Source organism: Halyomorpha halys, unplaced genomic scaffold (genome assembly GCF_000696795.3).
Source record: "Halyomorpha halys isolate HHAL.00 unplaced genomic scaffold, Hhal_1.1 Scaffold363.1, whole genome shotgun sequence".
Lineage (NCBI taxonomy): Eukaryota > Metazoa > Arthropoda > Insecta > Hemiptera > Pentatomidae > Halyomorpha > Halyomorpha halys.
Window position 1 is genome coordinate 224,763 of NW_027106613.1, and position 19,636 is coordinate 244,398.

Consider the following 19,636-nt stretch of genomic DNA (forward strand, 5'->3'; position numbering starts at 1 on the left):
TGTGTAGACCTAAATTAACACATGTTATTTTCTAATAATCTATGTAGGAGTAGTAGATTTTAACGTTTTAATTAAAATTTATTGTTCAAAATCTAAAGATTATTTAAATGACGAAAATTTCCAAATGAATAGGGTGCAAAATTATCATCAGAAATGATTCTATATTATATTTTTGCTGTTACAGTGCTGGTCGGCCCTCTTGAAACCTTCATAATTCTTAGTGAGTTTTTGTACATTATAGCATTTTAAGCATAGTTATAAGGCCGCTCGATATTAGACCGAAGAGGAATGGAGTGAATTGCTAAGTACGTACTAAACCACCACATTCCCTGCATTCGTACGTTGCTCAGAGGTCTTCACTTAGGTCTAGTTGACTAGTCGGCCGTTTTTAGCTGAAGGAGTTAAGGCATCACATTAGTAACCTCGAAACTGCAGCGGCGCTGTTTATGAAACGACCTCTCCATTCTTGTTATAATGGGTTTATTACCTCTATATAACACAACCCCTCTTCCCCTATGTCAGAAATAATCAAGGGAAGGGTAATAAAAAAAAATTACAGTTCGCAAACAAAACTGTATTATTTATTAATCAGATACGTTTTAAACCTAATCCCGCCGATCGATGCTGAATCTGATAATCAAAATTGGTAAGACAGGCTGCAAATCTTAGCAATCTAGCAGAAGTCTTATGAAAAATTCTACTTAATGGTTTATTATCCTTGATAAACCTTTTGCCAAATAGGAAGTAACAAATTTTTTTCAAGGAAAACCTTATGGCCAGTACCTCCTTGACGAGCTGACTGTAGTTCATTTCTCATTTCGAAACTTTTCTTGTAACTGAGGCAATTAATTGGCTTTTCTATGTCATTTACAACATGAGATAACGCACTTGGTATACCAGCTAGAGGTGCACCACAGAGGTAGGTAATTCAGAATTGAAAGGTACTGGGATTCTATTATTTGCCATCTTAGCGTTTAATCTTTTTTAAAGGCCATTTAACAATTCGAAGATTTCCTTATAAAGTAATATCCGAAGTGGGGAGGGGGGGGGGAGGATTGTTGAAGCATTTCGGACAAAGTTTTAATATAATAATAGGAAACGATACCCAAAAATCTCTTCATATCTTCTTTGTTTTGTGGTCTTCTGTGATTAGTTTTATCTTCGAATGATGCTTTGAAATTTTGTTTTTCAGAACAATATACCCAAGATAAATAATTATAGTTTTGAAAAATTGGCATTTATTTGAATTGTAACAATCTTTGAAGGTTGAACCATGTCCGATTATGTCATCAAAATAGGCTATAGCCCCTTAAAGACCCGTTAGGATTTAGTCCATTATGCGATGGAATTCACTTGGTGCAGTCTTGATTTCAAACTATAGTCGGCTGAATTTAAATGTGCCTTTATGAGTTATGATAGTTTGAACTTTCCTACCTTCTTCATTTACAGTAATATGTAAATAACTTCAAATAAGTCCAGCGTAAAGAAAAAAATATAACCTGGAAGATTACCGAGAAAATCGTCAACTCGTGGAATCGGGAAGTGCGCTGAAAGAAGTTGAGGATTGACAGCTACCTTGTAATCCCATCGAGCAAAAGGTTTGCTTGGTGTCCAAATCTTATATTTAAGTGTCTATGCTCGGCCTATTAACGGGGTAAATCCGTCTGAAAAGACAAAAAAAAATTTCTTTGGATGTAATTGTATTATATGGTATGGAAACTTCTAGATACCCAATGTAGCTACAATTTCAGATATATGCAACATAAAAATAGTTGTGGGTATCAATGTCTGCCCTACACCTGAATGGACATCAAATGTCTGATATTTGTTTCCTATATTTATATTTAAAAAATATTTTTGAACATCTTTAATTATTTGAAGCGCTTGTTTATTATAAATGTAAATTATCGGGTGTATGTCCTATATGACAGATGAACTAGAACCATTGTCTTCATTTCTGACAGAATTGTCATTTTCCTTTGTATGCATTAGCTTTTTGAATCAAGTTTTCTCTTCATGTCCCATGTTATTAGAATGTTTAAACTTTATTATATTAGGATTTACTTTAGTATTGTGATTAATACAACCATAGCAACCCATAGCTCTTCAATTCCAAGATTTTTGTCTATTGATTTGTTTGATAATTGAGAAATGGCTGCACTTTAGGATGTTGCAAATCCAACCATTTAAATGTCCCACAAATGATTTTTTGAGCTGTTAACATTGTTTGTATATATGGAAATTGGAATCACTAAGAACATTTTATATCCAAAGAAATTTATGTTGCCAAATCATAATAATAATGTATGCATAAATGTTTAATTTTAAATATCAATCTTTCAATTGTTTTCATTCAATCCTCAAATTACAGAAGTTACAATCTGGAAAGAGTAGGTACTCACTGACTTGACAACTGTTTAAAGTGAACATAGATTGTGGTAAACTGACCTTTTGAATGTACCAAATGATGGCTAGGATCTTTATATAAACCATATTTGGATTAATCCAGAGCCTTTACAATTAAATATTATACTTCTGGACTGATATTTAATCTTTTCAGATTGTATTTTCTGCAATTTATTCATGGTTATGAACAAATCATGTTTATGACAAATTTGTGTTCAGTTTTAACAGTCATCTTTTCAGTGAGTAGTTAAACTTTCCTTGCCCAATTACTGATGTCAATCACATTAAAATACTTTTTATTATACTAGATAATAGATAATAGACACTTAGTAAATGTTGCAAATAATTGACTCTAGAGTTATGTTCATGTTTTATCAGATTCTGATTTCTTCCAAAAAGACTTTTTTTTTTTCTTTTGTCATATTGAATGTAGTAAATACCTAGATTGTTCTTAAATGTTTCAGAAAGCCAGCCTTTTGGATGTGAAGAAATTGTGAAGTCTCTGAAGTACCACAATGAAATGAGGAACAGAGTCGCCCTTGGAAATACAAAATTAAGTGGAGCTAAAAACATGATACAACTTGTAAGTCAGAGGCTGTTCTTTCATCTTTTGTTTTATAGGAAATTATTTTTATTAACTTAATGAATTTCAAGAATGACTCGTTACACAAACAGTGAATGGTGTATTTGTTTTCATCTTACTATAAATTTAAAAATTTGTTGGAAACAAAAATTAATAAATAAATGGGAATTAATAAACCTATTTATGGAATTATTTGTGTGATATTCATTTTGCCTAATCTTCATTTAAAGATAGCTGAGGAGAGCTTTAGTTTCAACTTAATATTGCCCTTAGTCTGCCATTTTATTGTTTAATAGACATAAGGAGATTGAAATAAGAGTTGTTATTTTTATTGATTAAACAGTTCCATTAATAAATTAATAAAAACATAAGAAATAATAATATTGGTTTGTTGAAGCTCTGCCACAACACTATAAATCGACTAATGAGTCACAATGACCAACTCAAACAAACCCAACATTTTAAGAGGCTTTAATTGTAAATGTCTAAGAATAAGTTATGCCTAAAAATCTGAAATTATCACTCCCTATAAATAATGTGAAAAAAACATTTTAAAGTTATTAACTTTATTCAATACTGTTTAAAATTTCAGAAATGGGATGAGGAGTTAGCAAATATTGCATATAAGCATTCCCAAACATGCGACTTCCATCATAATCCTGAGAGACGTAAGAAATGCTCAGCTTTTCAGTCATAAGTATTTATACACTATTCTTTACTTAGGATAGAACTTTCATATAACTTGTACTTCCTCTTTTCATACATAAAACAAAATTATTTTCAGACAGATAAAGATTTAAAGATATTTCTGACAATAGACAACATAAATCTCTAAAAAGAAACAGATGGTGAATTTAATGAGATTTTTTACTAATTTATTTTACTCCTCCACCTCACTCTTTTTATCTCCTACACCATTAGGCTCACTGTGCCCGGGCTAAAATAATTTTCTAGCCCCAGTATTTGGCACTGTACTACTTGGAGTGTCATTGAGAAATGAAAATTGAGGGATGTTTCGAAGCCTATTGTATCCTTGAGGAACATTTGAAAGCTTATTGTATGGAAAACAATAACATAATGATATCAGAGAGGAACAAGAGCACATTCAGCTTATCTGTAATGAAGTGGCGCAGGAATTTACCTATTTGGGAAAAGCCATATGCCATATCAATATTGTGAAGATTGATTCAGAAGTAGCTAATACAGGATAGCTAAAGCCTAACAGGTCTACTACCCTACTAGTAACAGTATAATGGAGCTCAGAAAGTTTGTAAAGAAACTAAAAGGCACATATATCAGTTTGGCAACCTTTCAACCCTCACTTATGGAAGCAAAAGCTGAGTTATGCAGGACAAGCAAGCCAGTTGGAAGACAATTGCTAAAATGAAATTGCTGTGGAAAGCAACTGGAAGGACCAGAAAGAACTGTATCGGCTATGAATGGATAAAAGATGAGCTGGAGATAGAAATTAAAGTCTTTAACCTTGCTTGAAAAACTACACTTAAACTAGTTTAGTCACATTTGTAGAATAGAGGATAAGAGAGAACCATTGAAAGAAATGGAAGCTTGACCTACTGTGAGAATACCACTAGGCCATCCAAGAGTATATACAGCAGATAGGAGGAAAGAGAGGAAAAAGGTGAGATAGCTTAATATAGACCGAGAGGTATGGCTGCATGGGACTGAGGTTCCGCGATGTCTTGGAATGGCATGAAGGGAAAAGCTTTCTTCTGCCTATACTTTATGATGACTCAAGATGATAAAAAAATTAGCTGTAACTTGGAAAATGTATTCAGGACCTAGTCTAGTGCTAATGTTGCTACTTATTGTAGAGATTGAAAATTTTGTATATATTGTATAATAATAAAAGAGACATTGATGTAATTTAAACCCCTTTTTTGGTGAGTCCAATTAATTCTCTATTGGGTTGAAATGACCCAAGTTGCAGTAGGTCTAAAGAGTCAAATTCCAGATGCTCTTTTTATTATTACCTTCTGCAGGTAGTAAAAGTACCTGGGAATATCCCTACTTTTTGTTGCCCGCTATAACTATTATTTATGTTTTTTCTTATTAATTTTTATTGGAAATAACTTCTACACTTTGATTTAAAATTATTATGTTTAAAATAGTAATTATTATAATTTCTTCTACATAAGCACATATTGAACTTAATGTTTTTATAAAATTTTTATTTACCAAAGTTTCCTACTTAGTCTCCAAGTTTTAATTCCTTAGTCCCTAAACCTTTCATTATCACTTTTCATTTTGTTTTTTCCATGTTAAAGTTACTGATTTTCCAATCATTAAGTTTTCAATTTTTCAATTATGGTCTTGTTTCCTTTGTCGGCTTTGGTGATAATAATGTCATCATGTGAACTAAGGAAGGATCGGGTGAAAGAAAGGTCTTTAAAGAAAAGGGGAGAAAATTTGGAAGAAAAGGATGGAGGGTGTTGAAGGTAATTAGAGATGGTATTGCAAATAGTAGTGCGTGATAACTCTTTACTCTCATTAGAATGATGAAATAGGGGGTCGTTGTGAATGTATTTTAAGTCAGTGAGTAATTCTGGAATAATTTTATGTGAAGATTTGGGTATGGAGAAATTAGGACCTAGGCTAAGAATGTTGAGTACATTGGAGGGAATATCAGTAGATGAGATATTAAGGACCTAATTTTCTTGACCTTTGGGATAAATTTTGTTGGTTAGTGATTCTTGATACAGGTTATTGAACTTATTAATGAGTTTTTGTTTGTTGTGTATGCGGGTTGAGTTGAAAATTGTGGTAATTAATATGGAAAGACCTCCAAAATGGGTCTCACCTATGTTGGTTCGTAAAATATGTGAGAGAGAAGAGATGTTGTGTTGGAGAAAATGAATGTGTTGAATGGTTTCGCAGATCTTTAAATTAAGTAGAGACTTTTTGAATTTGGTAGAATATGACAAAAGTTTAGAATGAAGTGGACCAGACATAGAAATATGTTTAAGTGAATTGTTGATAGATTTTGGAAAAAGGGAATTTGACCTGCATTTAAGTAGAAAAATACGTTGTTCTGAACTGTGTGCCAAACGTCTGTGAAGTGAACAAAGAGAATTTATCTGTGATTTGAAATTGGGAAAAGATGATTTAAGGGAAGAGAAAGTTAAATTAGATAAGACTGGTGTGGGAACATTAAGAAATGATACCGATATGGTAGAAGATGTACTAGTCTGGGCAGAAAAATTATTGCTGAAAGAAGAGGTCGGAGTTTGATGAGATTTAACAGGCTGAGTTGAATAAGCTTGAAGAGCAGTAGAGGGCTGAGTTGAATAATCTCAGCAATGATTCTTCTGCCCAGACTTAATATAAGTAAGCCACAGATGTACGAAAAGAGAGCATACTTGCTATAAAGAGAGAAGCCGATTCAGCAAGAGCCAAAGACTCAAAACTTGGTCTGTATCTGCCAACAGTGAGGAGACAGTGGTAGTAGAGTAATACTGCCAAAGTCTAGAGGGCTGTATATTTATATCAATGTTTAATCATATTTTAACTTATTGAAAACTTGCACCAATTAACATATTGATGCAGCATGTGATTGATAAGATCTTAAGATAACAGCTTGTTTCTGCGCTTACTTGTACTTATGAAGTGTATCAAATTTTGTCAACATCAATTCTCGTAACTAAAGTAGAAGAATCTATCATCTGTTACAAAGTAAATAAATAACTGAGTCAAACAATTATTTGAACCTCATTAATTATGTTGGCACCTAAATTTAGTGCAATAGTATCAAATACTCGAATAACTATACATGTTTGTACTGTGATTTATTTAACATTACCAGAATACTACCACTCCTTTTTCAGTAGGAGCCAAAATGAATTGACTCACAATTAAATGGTAAGAATGGAAAATGAAAATAATAAATGAATGACAAAATTCATATTTTTATTAATTTTATTTAAAAAAACAAAACAAACAGAAAACTGAATAACAGAAAAGCACGATTATTCCTTAGCCAACCTTGTTCCTAATCAATCAAAGGTTAATATTAATTGCTTGTATGTTAATGTGATATAAATCAGATGAGGCTATACAGTTAGTATCTTAATTCAGTTCAATATAATTCTTGGAAAGTTTATTGGGTTATCATATTTTATTTATATGAGTTTTAACAATTTAATTACTTTTTTTTTTGCAGCTCATGGTGTTGGTGAAAATATAGCCCAAAGAAATATTTCTAAAGATGGTAAGGATACCAAGTTACTTTTGGACTATGTTGACATGATGACGATGTGGTACAATGAAATTGATAATTATAATGAGAATGGAAACCATACTGGAGTTGTGGATAGTTTTACTCGGGTAATTTTTAGGAACATAACTATTTGTATAATAAAATATAAATATTATGGTTCTTTAAAAAAAGAGTTGATTTTTCTCTTTAAAATTAGTGTTATAAATGCTATTAACTTTGTTCCCAGTCCTTTTCACATTCTGATTCTGTTATTGAAATGTATTACAATAATAACTCAGAACACCTAATATTAGAGGGGAAGGTTATAATATGGAACCTCATTTCGTTTTTATGTTAATGTAGCTCTTCCATTGTGTTCAAATATATATTTATGATCTGGGTGAATCCCCAAATTAACTGTAGAAGTACATTGAAGGTCGTTTTTCAATTTTTAGGGTCCAAAGGAACATAATTTTTATAATGTAAAAAAAAATCAAGATTGGGTGATAAACTGGGAACGTATGGACCCTCCAAAGTAAAAACAAAATATTTTTTCTCAACAAAACAAAACAAAATTGATTGATAAAACACTAAAAAAAATTATAGTACAGAATTATTTTATTGTGAAATAAAAAATTATAATTTCCTCAAGGTTCAAAAATTTAGATTACAAATACATTTTTTAATAGGTATATTTATTCTATTCTTGGATGTTTTGGAGATACTGCTCTCTCCTCTTCAGCATAATACAATGCACTGTTGTTTTAAAAACAGTGTATCTACAATTTTATACAATTCATTAGTTTCATTTCTGGTAATAAATAGAGAAAGCAATTATTAAATAATAGAACTTATTAAAATTACTAAAATTACATTGTACATACTTAATATGATAAAATTATCAGCATAGTAATAAATTTTAATTTTTATAACAAAACAATATTACTTGATCAATGATTTATGCTCTAAAGAAATGTTAAATTGTTAAGGTTTAATAATAGACTGTTGGTTAGGTGGAGGGGGAAATTCAATTAACTATTATTATTATATGATAAAATTCCAGGTATCAGGAATGAACTTGAGGTCTTCTTTTCTGTTCAGTGTCTTTTCCAGTTGTCTTGTTATAAATAGCCTTTCTTTAATTTTTCTTTTCATTATATTTTTTCTCTATCCAAAATCTCAACATTAATTTGTGGTTGCAATTGTTATATATTATGTGGTTACTTGGGGCTATATGGTTTTATTGGTTATTATGGAGCTTTAAAGTTATTTAATACGCGTTTTTATAGATTTTGTAATGATTCGTCAATGTAAATCTTTCCATTTGAAAAATTTAGTTGATAGATGATATTGATGGTGTCCACTTTCTGAATAGGGTCTTTTATTTTACTGAAACTGCTTGTAATTAAATTTTTGTATCTCCATGTTAGTTTTTAATTATTATCATTTATTGCAAGCAATTACTAGTAATTCGATGAAACTGAAAACTGAAATATTTTATTTTTATCAGTGATGTTTTATTTGGTTATGTGTTATGTCCTTATTTCTTTTCTATTTAAAATAAGTTTATTGTTTTGTTTTTTTCATCTATTGCTATTTATGAAATTTTCTTTAATTTTGGTTGGATTAGTTTTTCATTGCATTTAGCAGCAGTTCTAAACTAACTAACTTTGGTTTTTTTGGTATTTATTTTGTTTTTTCTCCATTTCTTGTATCATAATGTTATTTCAAAAAGTAATGTATTTTCTCTTTCTTTTATGATTTTCTTTTAAAATGAGTCATAAAACTAAAAATTTTATTATCAAAATCAGCATTATTTATGTTGTCTGTTGCTATGGGATTGTTTATTAAAATTTTGTTTATTATTTCATTGTGATAAGTTTCAGATGTTATATATGTATTAAAAATATTGTATTTTTATTCTAAATACTTGGCCTTTAGGCAATTATAAGTTTTTTTAAAAATATTATTGGCCATATAATGAAACAAATTAAGAAAAAATAGCACTACACTTCTCATTGATATACAATTTAATTTCAATTTCGTTTAGTTTACCTTCATACATCCTTACAAAATAATTTGAATCAGCACAAGTAATACATATTTAAATTAATGTAAAAAAGAATATATGAATTAATGTTAAGTTATACATTTTTTTTTTTTTTTAAGTATTTCAATGTTAATGATACGAGCAGTTTCATTTGCTCTAATTACTAGCATAGTGTGGTTTATCTGCCCAACCACAATCATTGTGAGCCCAGTACTCACATATCTGGAGTTAGTGAACCTGTCATTCCAAAATATACATGTTACATCCTCCTTGCCGGCTAATCAAATTTGACTCCCTGATCCATTTCCATTAATCTCCTCATTTTCTGAGAATGAATTAAGGGACAAATTTGCCTTTTCATTGTTTTTGGCTTCTTTCAAGTTCTTTAAGTCAATGTTGATGAAGCGTTATTCCCGTGTGCTGTTTCCTGCCTCCTCTTCCTCTTCCATGGCCATTCTATTTGTTTCAGATCAATCTGATACTTTGAGTTTTGCAAACAGTTTTTGTAGGGTGAGCTAGTCCAGAAAGATCATTGTTGTGTAGAAGTTTTCTGTTTTTCCTCTGAAAATACTTCTACAAGAATTAAACTGAAAGATCTTAGTTACATGGAACCTGTCTGTCATTGTTACTATCTACCAATATACCCATTTTGGAAAAATGTCTTTGTAAATCTGAACAAGGAGACACAAAAATGTCATGGAATGGAAACGGTAAAGGGATTAGTTAATAATAACTAGCTGCCCTACCCCACATGGCTCATAGTAATTAATGTGATTTGTCTCACAAAAAGTTTAGAAAAACTGTGATTCTATTTCCAAAGTCTCTTAATAAGTGTTTATTAAAAACCAAATGCCCTACAAACATGAGAACCATCATCCCCTGGTATCGGTTTAGTATCCAATGTTCTCCTTTTTGGCCTGTATGTGGAGGTCCACAAACAAAGTACAATAAACTTTGGTTCTCCATTGAGATCGAAAACATATGTTCTGTTCCTCAGCAGAGCCCATATTATAAATAAATTGTAAATAGTATTTAGTTAGTTTTAGTGTTTAACTTAATTACATTTATTTTATTAATATTATTTTAATTGGAATTCAGTTATTTGAGAAGAAAAATATGTATTTATATATCGGTTCTGGCCCAATGCAAGGAAGCATGGTGCTGTTTTTGGTCCAAGGTAACTAAAACAAATAAAATGAAGATAATACTTGGTAATACTCAAACTCTACCGCCAATTATCGAAAATCATTGTGAACAATCCAGCATAACCTGACTCAGGATTGGACATACCAGATTAACACAAGCACCTTATTGAAAGAAATCCTTCACAGACATGTTATAGTTGTGAATGTACCCTGATGATGAGCATATCCTGGAATACTGTTCGCGTCTGGAATCATCAAGAACTTCTTTTGGCCTCCAGGGACAACATCAAGCCTTACTGCCAGAAAATTAGAAGAACTTGTTTAAGTTCCTAAAGGAGAACAACCTGTATTGAGAAATGTAACCACAAAATCCAGAAAACGGTGCCTCTAACCCTGGAGTTGTATACGGCACCTAAAAATTAAGCAAATAAACAATGAATATATTTGTGTGTTATTATTAAGTAATAGAGACAGTTGCTAAGGGTTGATAACCATCACTAAGGTGTCGTCTAGTAACAAGCCGATCATCTTCATTTTTAAATCAGTTTCTGCTCATTAGTGACCAAGATAGTTTGTTACCAACCCTATCTGCGTTCAGTTGGTGTTATTTTATTATACATTAAAGTATTTATTATACATAAGTGTATTAGTCAACATTAAAGTCCAGAACCAGACCTTTTCAATATGAGTGCAATATGAGTTGTTGCTAATTAGTCGGCTCGCATAATTCATTAAAATAACTAGACACTGTCTACACTCAATAAGTGCCATCTTGGCTTTTGAACTTTTCAAATGTTGATGAGCCAGTACACCAACTTTGGACCAGTTTAAGAGTTGCAGCGGTGTATATAGCTACAGAGTGACAACACACATCTCGGCAGCAAGCTGTATTCTTCTAATCTATCAGAGTGGACCAACCATTAGCCAGTATTTAACTAATTTTATTTTGTCTAAAAGACCTATTTATTTTACTTTTATTCATTGTTTTATTTATTTATTTTTAAGTTTTCAAATGTTAAATTAACCAAATAAATGTTTATATTCGAGACAGCTTGTTTTTTTTGTTTTTTTTGGTTTTGTTCTTTTAAAGCTTTCTAACAAAAAGACATAGTCAATTTGAGGTGGCTTTAACAGAACTAAAATTAAGATACAGTTGCGAAAACTGAAACTATTCTAATGTCAACAATTATTTCTTAATCATCTAATTTGATTTTTGAGAATTATAGCTATACCTAATAATAATTGCTTTTATTTCTTTTAATAAAATCATCATTCATGCTACTGTAGATTGCCCTGCAAGTTTCTGGAATATTTGACCCACTGCTTGAAGGGAAATCTCATTTCAATTGAAGGGGAAGGCTCATGAAAATTTCTAATCTTCCATGTTTCTCGCAGTTGTGAAGTGTCACAATAAGGTAATATTCGGCTGATTTTGATTTTCTTATGTATCTTGCTTTGGTATACGAGGTTTAAAAATTTCAAATGAATAATTAAAATCATTTTTAACTTATTTTTTCAGTCTGCTGGTGTACCTTAGGGTAGTAACCTTTGGTACTATACCCATATATATACATATTGTTGCATGATAGTTCAAGAAAAAAAACGCAATGAACAAAAACAAGCAAACAATTTTATTGTATTACTAAGTAACCAAAATATGTACACCAAGTCCATAATATTCACAACTCTCCTTTTTTTTCTTTTCACATTCCTCTCAAGAGAAACACCGTTAACGAACAGACCAATCAAATCGATCGGTTATCTATCTTTTTTCACCCCAAGGAGATAACCTCATTACATTGTCCTAGGGAAGAAGTCAATCAAGATAAACAATCTTCATATTCGCTCTTGGTGTACATTTTATGTGACAGACAAGGTCATTGATCTTGATCAGTATGGAGTAAGGACCTTCCCAATTTTTGCTTTGGAGATCTTCCTTTCTTTCTGGTAGGGTTGTAGAACTAGACATTTTCACCCTCTTCGAATGTTCCTCCTGCTACATTCAGGTCATAGGGTGTCTTCATTCGGTTGCTTTCCACGCGGATCTTATCTCGCACCTGAGAATGAATGGTTATAAACCTGTACCATAGCTCATTGGCGTTATCATTGATATCCGACTGTTCCTCTGGGTTTCCAAAGATTAGATCGCTGAGTAGATGAATCTCTCTTCCAAACAGAACACTAGCTGGGATCTGGCGAGTCATTTCATGAACGGCAGATCGGTACGTTATCAGTATCTACAGTAATTCTGGATATTACAGTCATTCTGTTGTTCATTGGCAAGTATCCTTAGAGGACTCACCAATGTTCTATTAAGTCTCTCGACCATACCATTCGACTGGGGTTATAGTGGTGTTGTCCTCGTCTTTCTTTTCCCCAGTCACAGACCTTCTTGATGAGATTCAAAGTTACATCCCTGGTCTAAATGTAATTCTAAGGGAATTCCAAACTGACTGAACATGTTTTCTGTGAGGACTTTGGCAAGCGTTGATGCTTCCTGATTTGGTAGAGTGTAGGCTGCTGTCCACTTCCTGAAGTAGTCTCCAGCAACCAGTATATACCGGTTTCCCCTCTTAGACATTGGGAAGGGTTCAGATATGTCGATCGCAATCCTCTCAAAAGGGGCTCTTACCTTATACTGCTTCATGAGTCCCAGATCCTTTGCTGGCTGCACACTTTGCACATCTCCGACATACACCAGCTACATCTTGGTGGTAACTTATCCAATAGAACCTCCACTGCAGCTTCTCTAACATCTTCTGTACTCTGTAGACAAAGATGTCCATTTGTTCGCAGGCTGGATAATAATCTTCATGTATTGTACCGACTCTTTCCTTTCGGCTCCATTGCAGTGTTTACAGTCTATTTTACAGGGTCTTCTTGAAAGAGCATCAGCATTGAAATGCAATCGACCTTTCCAATGTTCAATACTGAATTGATACTCCTAGAGTATTTCAATCTATGGGGCCACCTGCCCTTCAGGGTTTTTAATATTCAACAGCCATGTCAACAAAGCATGATTGGTTTGGAGAAGGAAAAGTTGTTCAAACAGCTACTTGTGAAAGTGCTCTAGAGTCTTAACGATTGCCAAGAGCTCTATAGCAATCGCCAAGAGCACCTTGTTACGCAGTAGTTCTTTTCCAGTTTGGAGAGTGCCTTTGAGAAGTATTCGATAACTTTTTTTTGTCCTTCTTGAATCTGCAACAATATCACTCCGATTCCAACATTGCTAGCATCAGTGTCCACAATAAACTGGCAACCTCATTCTGGATATGCTAAAATAGGAGCAGAACACAATGCCTCTTTAAGTCAGTCAATTGATGAAGCGGTCGGGCTATGTCAGCGAATCCTTGGATGAACCTCCTATAGAGCCTTATGAAGTTTCTGACTTCATGTTTGCTTTTGGAATTGGCCACGTCCTCACGGCTTTGATTTTCTCAGGATCTACTAGAATTCCTTCTGAGGTAATGATGTATCCAAGGTACTGAACTTTCTTTTTGAACATGTGGCATTTCTTTAGGTTAAGCTTAAGATTAGCATTGGACAGCTTCTGGAATATTTCCTCCAGATGGTTTACGTGTTCGTACGTCTTAGTAGCCTCCGGAGTGATTGGACATCTTGCTGGCTGTCCATGGCCTCCAGCTTCTTTATTAATCTATCAAGCTTATCTTCTAAGCTGTTGGTGTTGTTTCCAACATGTTTCCTGCTCCTGCCAAACGTGAGTCTGCTGCAGTTGTGGTCGACCCTTTTACAAGCTTTTCTAGACCACTTTGAAATCTAGATTTCTTGTTGAGGTTTCACCAATGGTTTTCGGTCTTGATAGTTTCAGACTTTGTTGAAGGTCAAGATCACGGATCTATCAGTAAAAACATCAACAGCCATGTCCTCTGAAACTATAGTATACGCCAGCCTAACCAGTCTAGAAACCTTGGCACTAAACTGTTGCAGTGATATCTGCTTCTTGAGGAATCTTGTTTCCTCATCCAGAACTGCGTCCTGTGCAGCTGCTCCAGGTGATGGTCACCAAATCTTCTCTTGAGTTGGTCGCACAAATAGTTGAAGTCGTTCTTGCATTCCTCAGGTATGCCCTGCAAAACATCTAGAGCTTCTCCTCCCAATGAAACGATTGGGAAATTTGCTTTTTCCTGGTCACTCTAACCATTTGTTGTGGATGCTGCTGAAAATTGCCACCGATACGTTGCCCAAGGTTGGAGGCTTGATCCTAGCTGTGGTTCTTGAGGAATATATTTCCATTTTATGAGCGTCCTTCCCTGGTGTGAATGACGTGTCCAAGGTGGATCCTACGATTTTAAAAACTTTGATTTCTTGTCTCAAGGAGTCCACTTCCCCTTCAAGCCTTCTAATATAACATTCTATTTTATCTTTATTTTCTTCGAGGCGCTTGTCTACAATTTTTATCTGGTTTACTAATTTTGTGTCCAAATTATTCAGATATTTTTCCACATTATCGACCTGCATTTTCATGTTTTCCAAATCTTTTTCCAGATTTTGAAACTTGGTTGTGAGGGTTTCCTTAACTTCATCCTGGCCAGTTTTCATTTTGCCCATTGTAGATTTTATTTCCTTAATTAATGTCAACAGGTCTTCCATTTTTGCTGTCTGACTTTGTGTTGAAATTGGCATAAACCTCCTCTTTCTAATTAATAACTCACGTATTTTTGTTTTCTAACATGTCACTTAATACCTGCTATAAATTACAAAAAAAAACTTTTATTGTTTTTGTTTTGTGTTTCTCTCTTACCCATTACAATGTTTTCAGCTGGCATCCTAACACTCCTCACTATGTATGCTGATGACACATGTCTGTTGGCAGTGAATAATGACCCTTTCACTGTATCACAAACTCTCCAATCCCACATCACTATCCTTGAAGAATGGTGCCAAAATTGGAGGATTAAAATAAATCCCACTAAACCGCATTTACTCTTCGTCATAAACCCATGACTTCCTGCTCCACAGTATCTTTTAATAATACCCCACTCATTCCAGTCGAATAGATCCATTACTTAGGACTACATCTGGACAAACGACTGACACGGAATCCTCATACAAGACTGAAAAGACAGAAAACTATTCGTTGATTCCGTTTATTACAACATTTGCTAGACAAACAGTTTAAACTACCAATCCATTACAAAAGACTGAAAAGACAAAATCTACATGACTGTAATTAGGCCTATCTGGGTTTACGGCTCCACTAAACCATTGAATTCCTCTTGTATCCAGTCCTTACAGTCCAAAATCCTTAATGCTTGCTCCTTATTTTGTCACAAATCACGTCATCCATCAGAATCTCAATGCTATGCAGGACCTATGTTGCAGATTTGGCCAAAACCAGATACCAATCCTTCCATGATAAACTTCCCAACCACCCAAACCCGCCTATTTTTAAACTCGGTTTTCCTCCATTACCTGATAATCCACTTAGGCGTCTGAAAAAAAGATGGCCCCGAGATCTTTTTCTCTAGTAAAGTTATTGGAGTTCTATCAATGGGTAGATTCTCCACATGTTTGTATCATGTAATTTTATATCTAATAGCAAATTTAATAGTCGTGTATAATTGTATACAGTTGCAAATAACAATAAATAAATCATTAAAAAAAAAATTATTTTGATGATCCTAAACACTGCTTTCCCTGAGATGATTTAAAAGATTAATGTGATACCACTGCTTATTACACTCACATTTTTTTTTTCTCTTAAATAAAAACCAACTCTTCCAAAACACTGATTTCAGCTGGAACCTTTAACCCTTATCGGCGACATTGAGAGCAGTTGAGTATGTAATCATGTAAAACAATTACATTTTTTTAAATAAAACAGGAACAGTATTCTGTTAAAGTAAAAAATTACTGGTTTTTTAAATTTATTTGTTATTAGGTTTATGAAAAAAAAATTTATTACTCTGGGCCAATGATCTTGGTTCCCACGTGTGGAGCCTATTTAAGACATGGGGTCACAATCCTCTAGGAAAACTTTTAGTTCTATTATACATCACATGGGAATAGTACCTTTGGGCCAAAATGTTGAAGAATTCAGTATTAAAGCAGGTTCCATATTATCTACCACCCTCTCTGATTGTTGTAAGTAACAATTATACCTTGACTTTTTTTATTAAAAAGAAGAAGTTTAATGTAAAAATCATTTTCAAAAACCTAATATGTAGATTAAATTAAATGAACAAAGCTTACTTATTATATATTTTTGTTTAATATAAATGCATAACACATATATCAGAACATATTTGTTTATTATCTAACTAGGTTTTTGAATGATTTTTGATTAAAGCAATTAAAGCATACATACTAGACATAGACATATTTTACATAGGTATATGTATTTATTTTTAAATTCCAACTAATCTAAATTTTTTGTAGTCCAAACTGGATCTTACAATCTTACTTATTCCAGATAACCGAGACTTCACTGTAGTCTTTTATAACCCTTGGTATGCTAAAATAACGCTTCCTAGATGGCCTTGCTTTCATCAGCTAGCTACCATGGCTTTTGCTTACTCCCATCGTACAGATATGGCCATAATATTTCCACTGGTTTTCTTAATTTACATAAATGACAAACCTCTCTTCCGGTGTGGTATGGATGCTTTTATTTATTAAAAAGTTCCAGCTGACTTTTCCAAGCATTTTCCTTGGGTATATTATGTCTACTGATAATGACAGGTAATAGAGTTGTCTAAAACAGTAGTTCTCAACCAGGCTGCTCCAAGCATTAGCGAGGGGTGCCATAATCGAATGACAATTTTTTATTATATTATATAAAAATAAAGAAAAGAAAAAAATTAGAATTGCAAATATGCAATGCATTCAATTAATTATATTGCACTGATTTTCCTACTTATTTAAATGCTCTAAGGATAATTGAGCCAAAAAGACAAGAAGGGTGTCGTGATATTTTTCTAGCTCAACAAGGATGCCTCAAAAAATTTTCAGCTCAACATCGGTGCCATGGTGAAAAATGTTTGTAACTGCTGACAAAAAAAAAAAATTAAAATTATATAAATTGGTTGTCAGGTAAGTAGTGTCCAATGGCAATAAAATTTGGTTCTTGCCCGAAGAAAAATACCATAGATTGAAAATGTTTGAAAGAAAGATTATAAGAAGGATTTACAGAGCAACACGAGTTAATATAAAATGGAAAAATTAAGAGTAACACTGAGATTGTGACTATGTTACAGAATGATAATATTGTTAATTTTATCTTAGCAAGTAAGCTAAGATAGGTAGGACACATTAGAATGGAGGGTGAAAGAGTACAGATGTAAATGTTGGTGGCAAAGACCGAGAAGCAGATGAAAGCATGAAGTTTTAGCTTTGTCTCTGTTCAATTCCTGTCAGCTTGTTAGTGTTGATGATATTTGAAAAAAGACTCTGTTGACTCTCTTCTTGGGCCATGTTAAATGCAATTTTTAAGTTCAAGAAACCCAGATTTACTGTCTTAGCTCTGTCTAATGTTTTTATGATTATCATAAGAATATATTTGTTCTCTTTGCTGTCTCCTTAACCTAAATACGGAAGCTCTTATGGCCTAACACAATGGGGGGAGAAGGCAGGTAGTGTCCTAGAAGGCCCAGTTCAGGATATTGTGTCAGTTAATATTAATTCAGTTTAGAAGGCAACCTACAAGAAGTCTCATTTCAGCAGTTTTATTACTTTTTTATTTATCCTATATTTTACAATTGAAGGGCGCTGTCTTGAAATACTTGAAAGAAAAAACTTTATTTTTTCAAAGTTGAGTAATCAGTGCCATCTAATTGAGCTAAATAAAAGCTTTCCATGCAGCTAGTCATTCATTTGAGTCCTTGGTATTAAAAGAAACTTACATGCAGTAGTGTGGAAGAGAAAGAGGTGGGTTAGTAGAAAAAAAATGTAAGGAGCGCTCTTTAAAGACTTAAATCGAACCTTGTTAAACGCACTGTAAAGCAATTTATTTATTATCTTCTTAATTGTAGCATTTCCTACGACATGAGTAAAAATTAGTCCACAAAATGTTGATTTCTCATTATTTCAAAGAAAAAAAAAATATCTGAGTTGAAAATACTTTATTTCTGGAAAACATTGAACATAAAGAGCTCTATGAGATTTCAAATTTGGGCTTTTTAAATTTACTACTACTCATTATTAGTATGGTACTAATAAAATATAACTCATTTATTTATTTTTATTCTATTATAAAACCAATATTCAAACCAAAAACTAAGAATGTGTTTTTTAGATGATTTGGGCTAATACACAGTATGTTGGATGTGGACTGACATATTATGAGGATTTTGAACGCGAACCAAACAAACCATATCATTCTTTCTTAGTGTGTGATTATTATCCAACGTACGTAAGGATAGTAATTATATATTTCTTTTGTATTTTTTAAAAGAAACATATAAAATAACTTTCAAATGTCCAATATATACAAGAAAAAGAAAACTCTCCTAGGACAATTTCAGGCTACTAGTTCTATAGTTACCTACTAGATCATGCCTGTTGAAATAAAAAAAAAAAAAAAATTGGTTTATGGGAAAGAAAAAATAACCTAACCACAGGGTAACCCTAAAATAGTCCTATTCTACCATTGCAGCGAATTCCTTGTTCTCCTAATGAAAATCAAGAGTTATGGTTCTGAACTTACCTAGAGAAAGCCAATGCCTCCTTTAGATAGAGTATCAACTACCTCATTACCTTTAGTTCCTGGGTGATTGACGACCCACTACCTGTTATAGACTTCTAGAGTGCCTATAACTGTTTTAAAGGTTTAAATTATATGCAGCCCTCTATTATCCAGGGATCCCTCTAAAACTAGTGTAAGTCATGATTTGGATGACAATGGATGATGCTCACTGCGTAGTCCAAGTGCAGTCAGAATGTGACCCCCAGAACCGAGAGTGTCCTCAGGGTTAGTTTCCACAGGAGGTGTTATGTAGGGTAGACTTGCCTGCCTACTGATAAACTTGGTCCTGGAAAAGGTGTGATTCGGGAATTCTGATTAGTGACACCATTTTACAATTTGCTACAGGCTGATGCAAATACTTGGTTTTAAGGACAACATAGACCTAGTTGATCTTTCAAGTCCCTTGAAAAAGCATTTTAAAGTTGGCCAAAGCACCGGACACTACGGAAATGAGTGTTAATCAGGAGAAGACCAAGTAGATCCATGCTAGACCTTAATCTGAATTGGATGTTTGAGAACTAGTGGATGAGAATTG

General features: G+C 33.1%; 1 protein-coding gene across 3 annotated transcripts in view; it reads left to right on the forward strand.

Moving 5' to 3' along the window:
* Window positions 1–29: 29 nt before the first annotated feature.
* Window positions 30–19,636, forward strand: part of LOC106681754 (ancylostoma secreted protein) — a 58,138-nt gene continuing 38,531 nt past the window's right edge. For all 3 annotated transcript variants that reach the window (XM_014422234.2, XM_014422238.2, XM_014422239.2), the window contains exons 1-5: window positions 30–220; window positions 2,871–2,989; window positions 3,582–3,657; window positions 7,167–7,330; window positions 18,652–18,764. In XM_014422234.2, coding sequence (XP_014277720.1) covers window positions 154–220; window positions 2,871–2,989; window positions 3,582–3,657; window positions 7,167–7,330; window positions 18,652–18,764 — 539 coding nt within the window. In that variant the 5' untranslated portion in view covers window positions 30–153. The remainder of the gene's footprint in view (window positions 221–2,870; window positions 2,990–3,581; window positions 3,658–7,166; window positions 7,331–18,651; window positions 18,765–19,636) is intronic.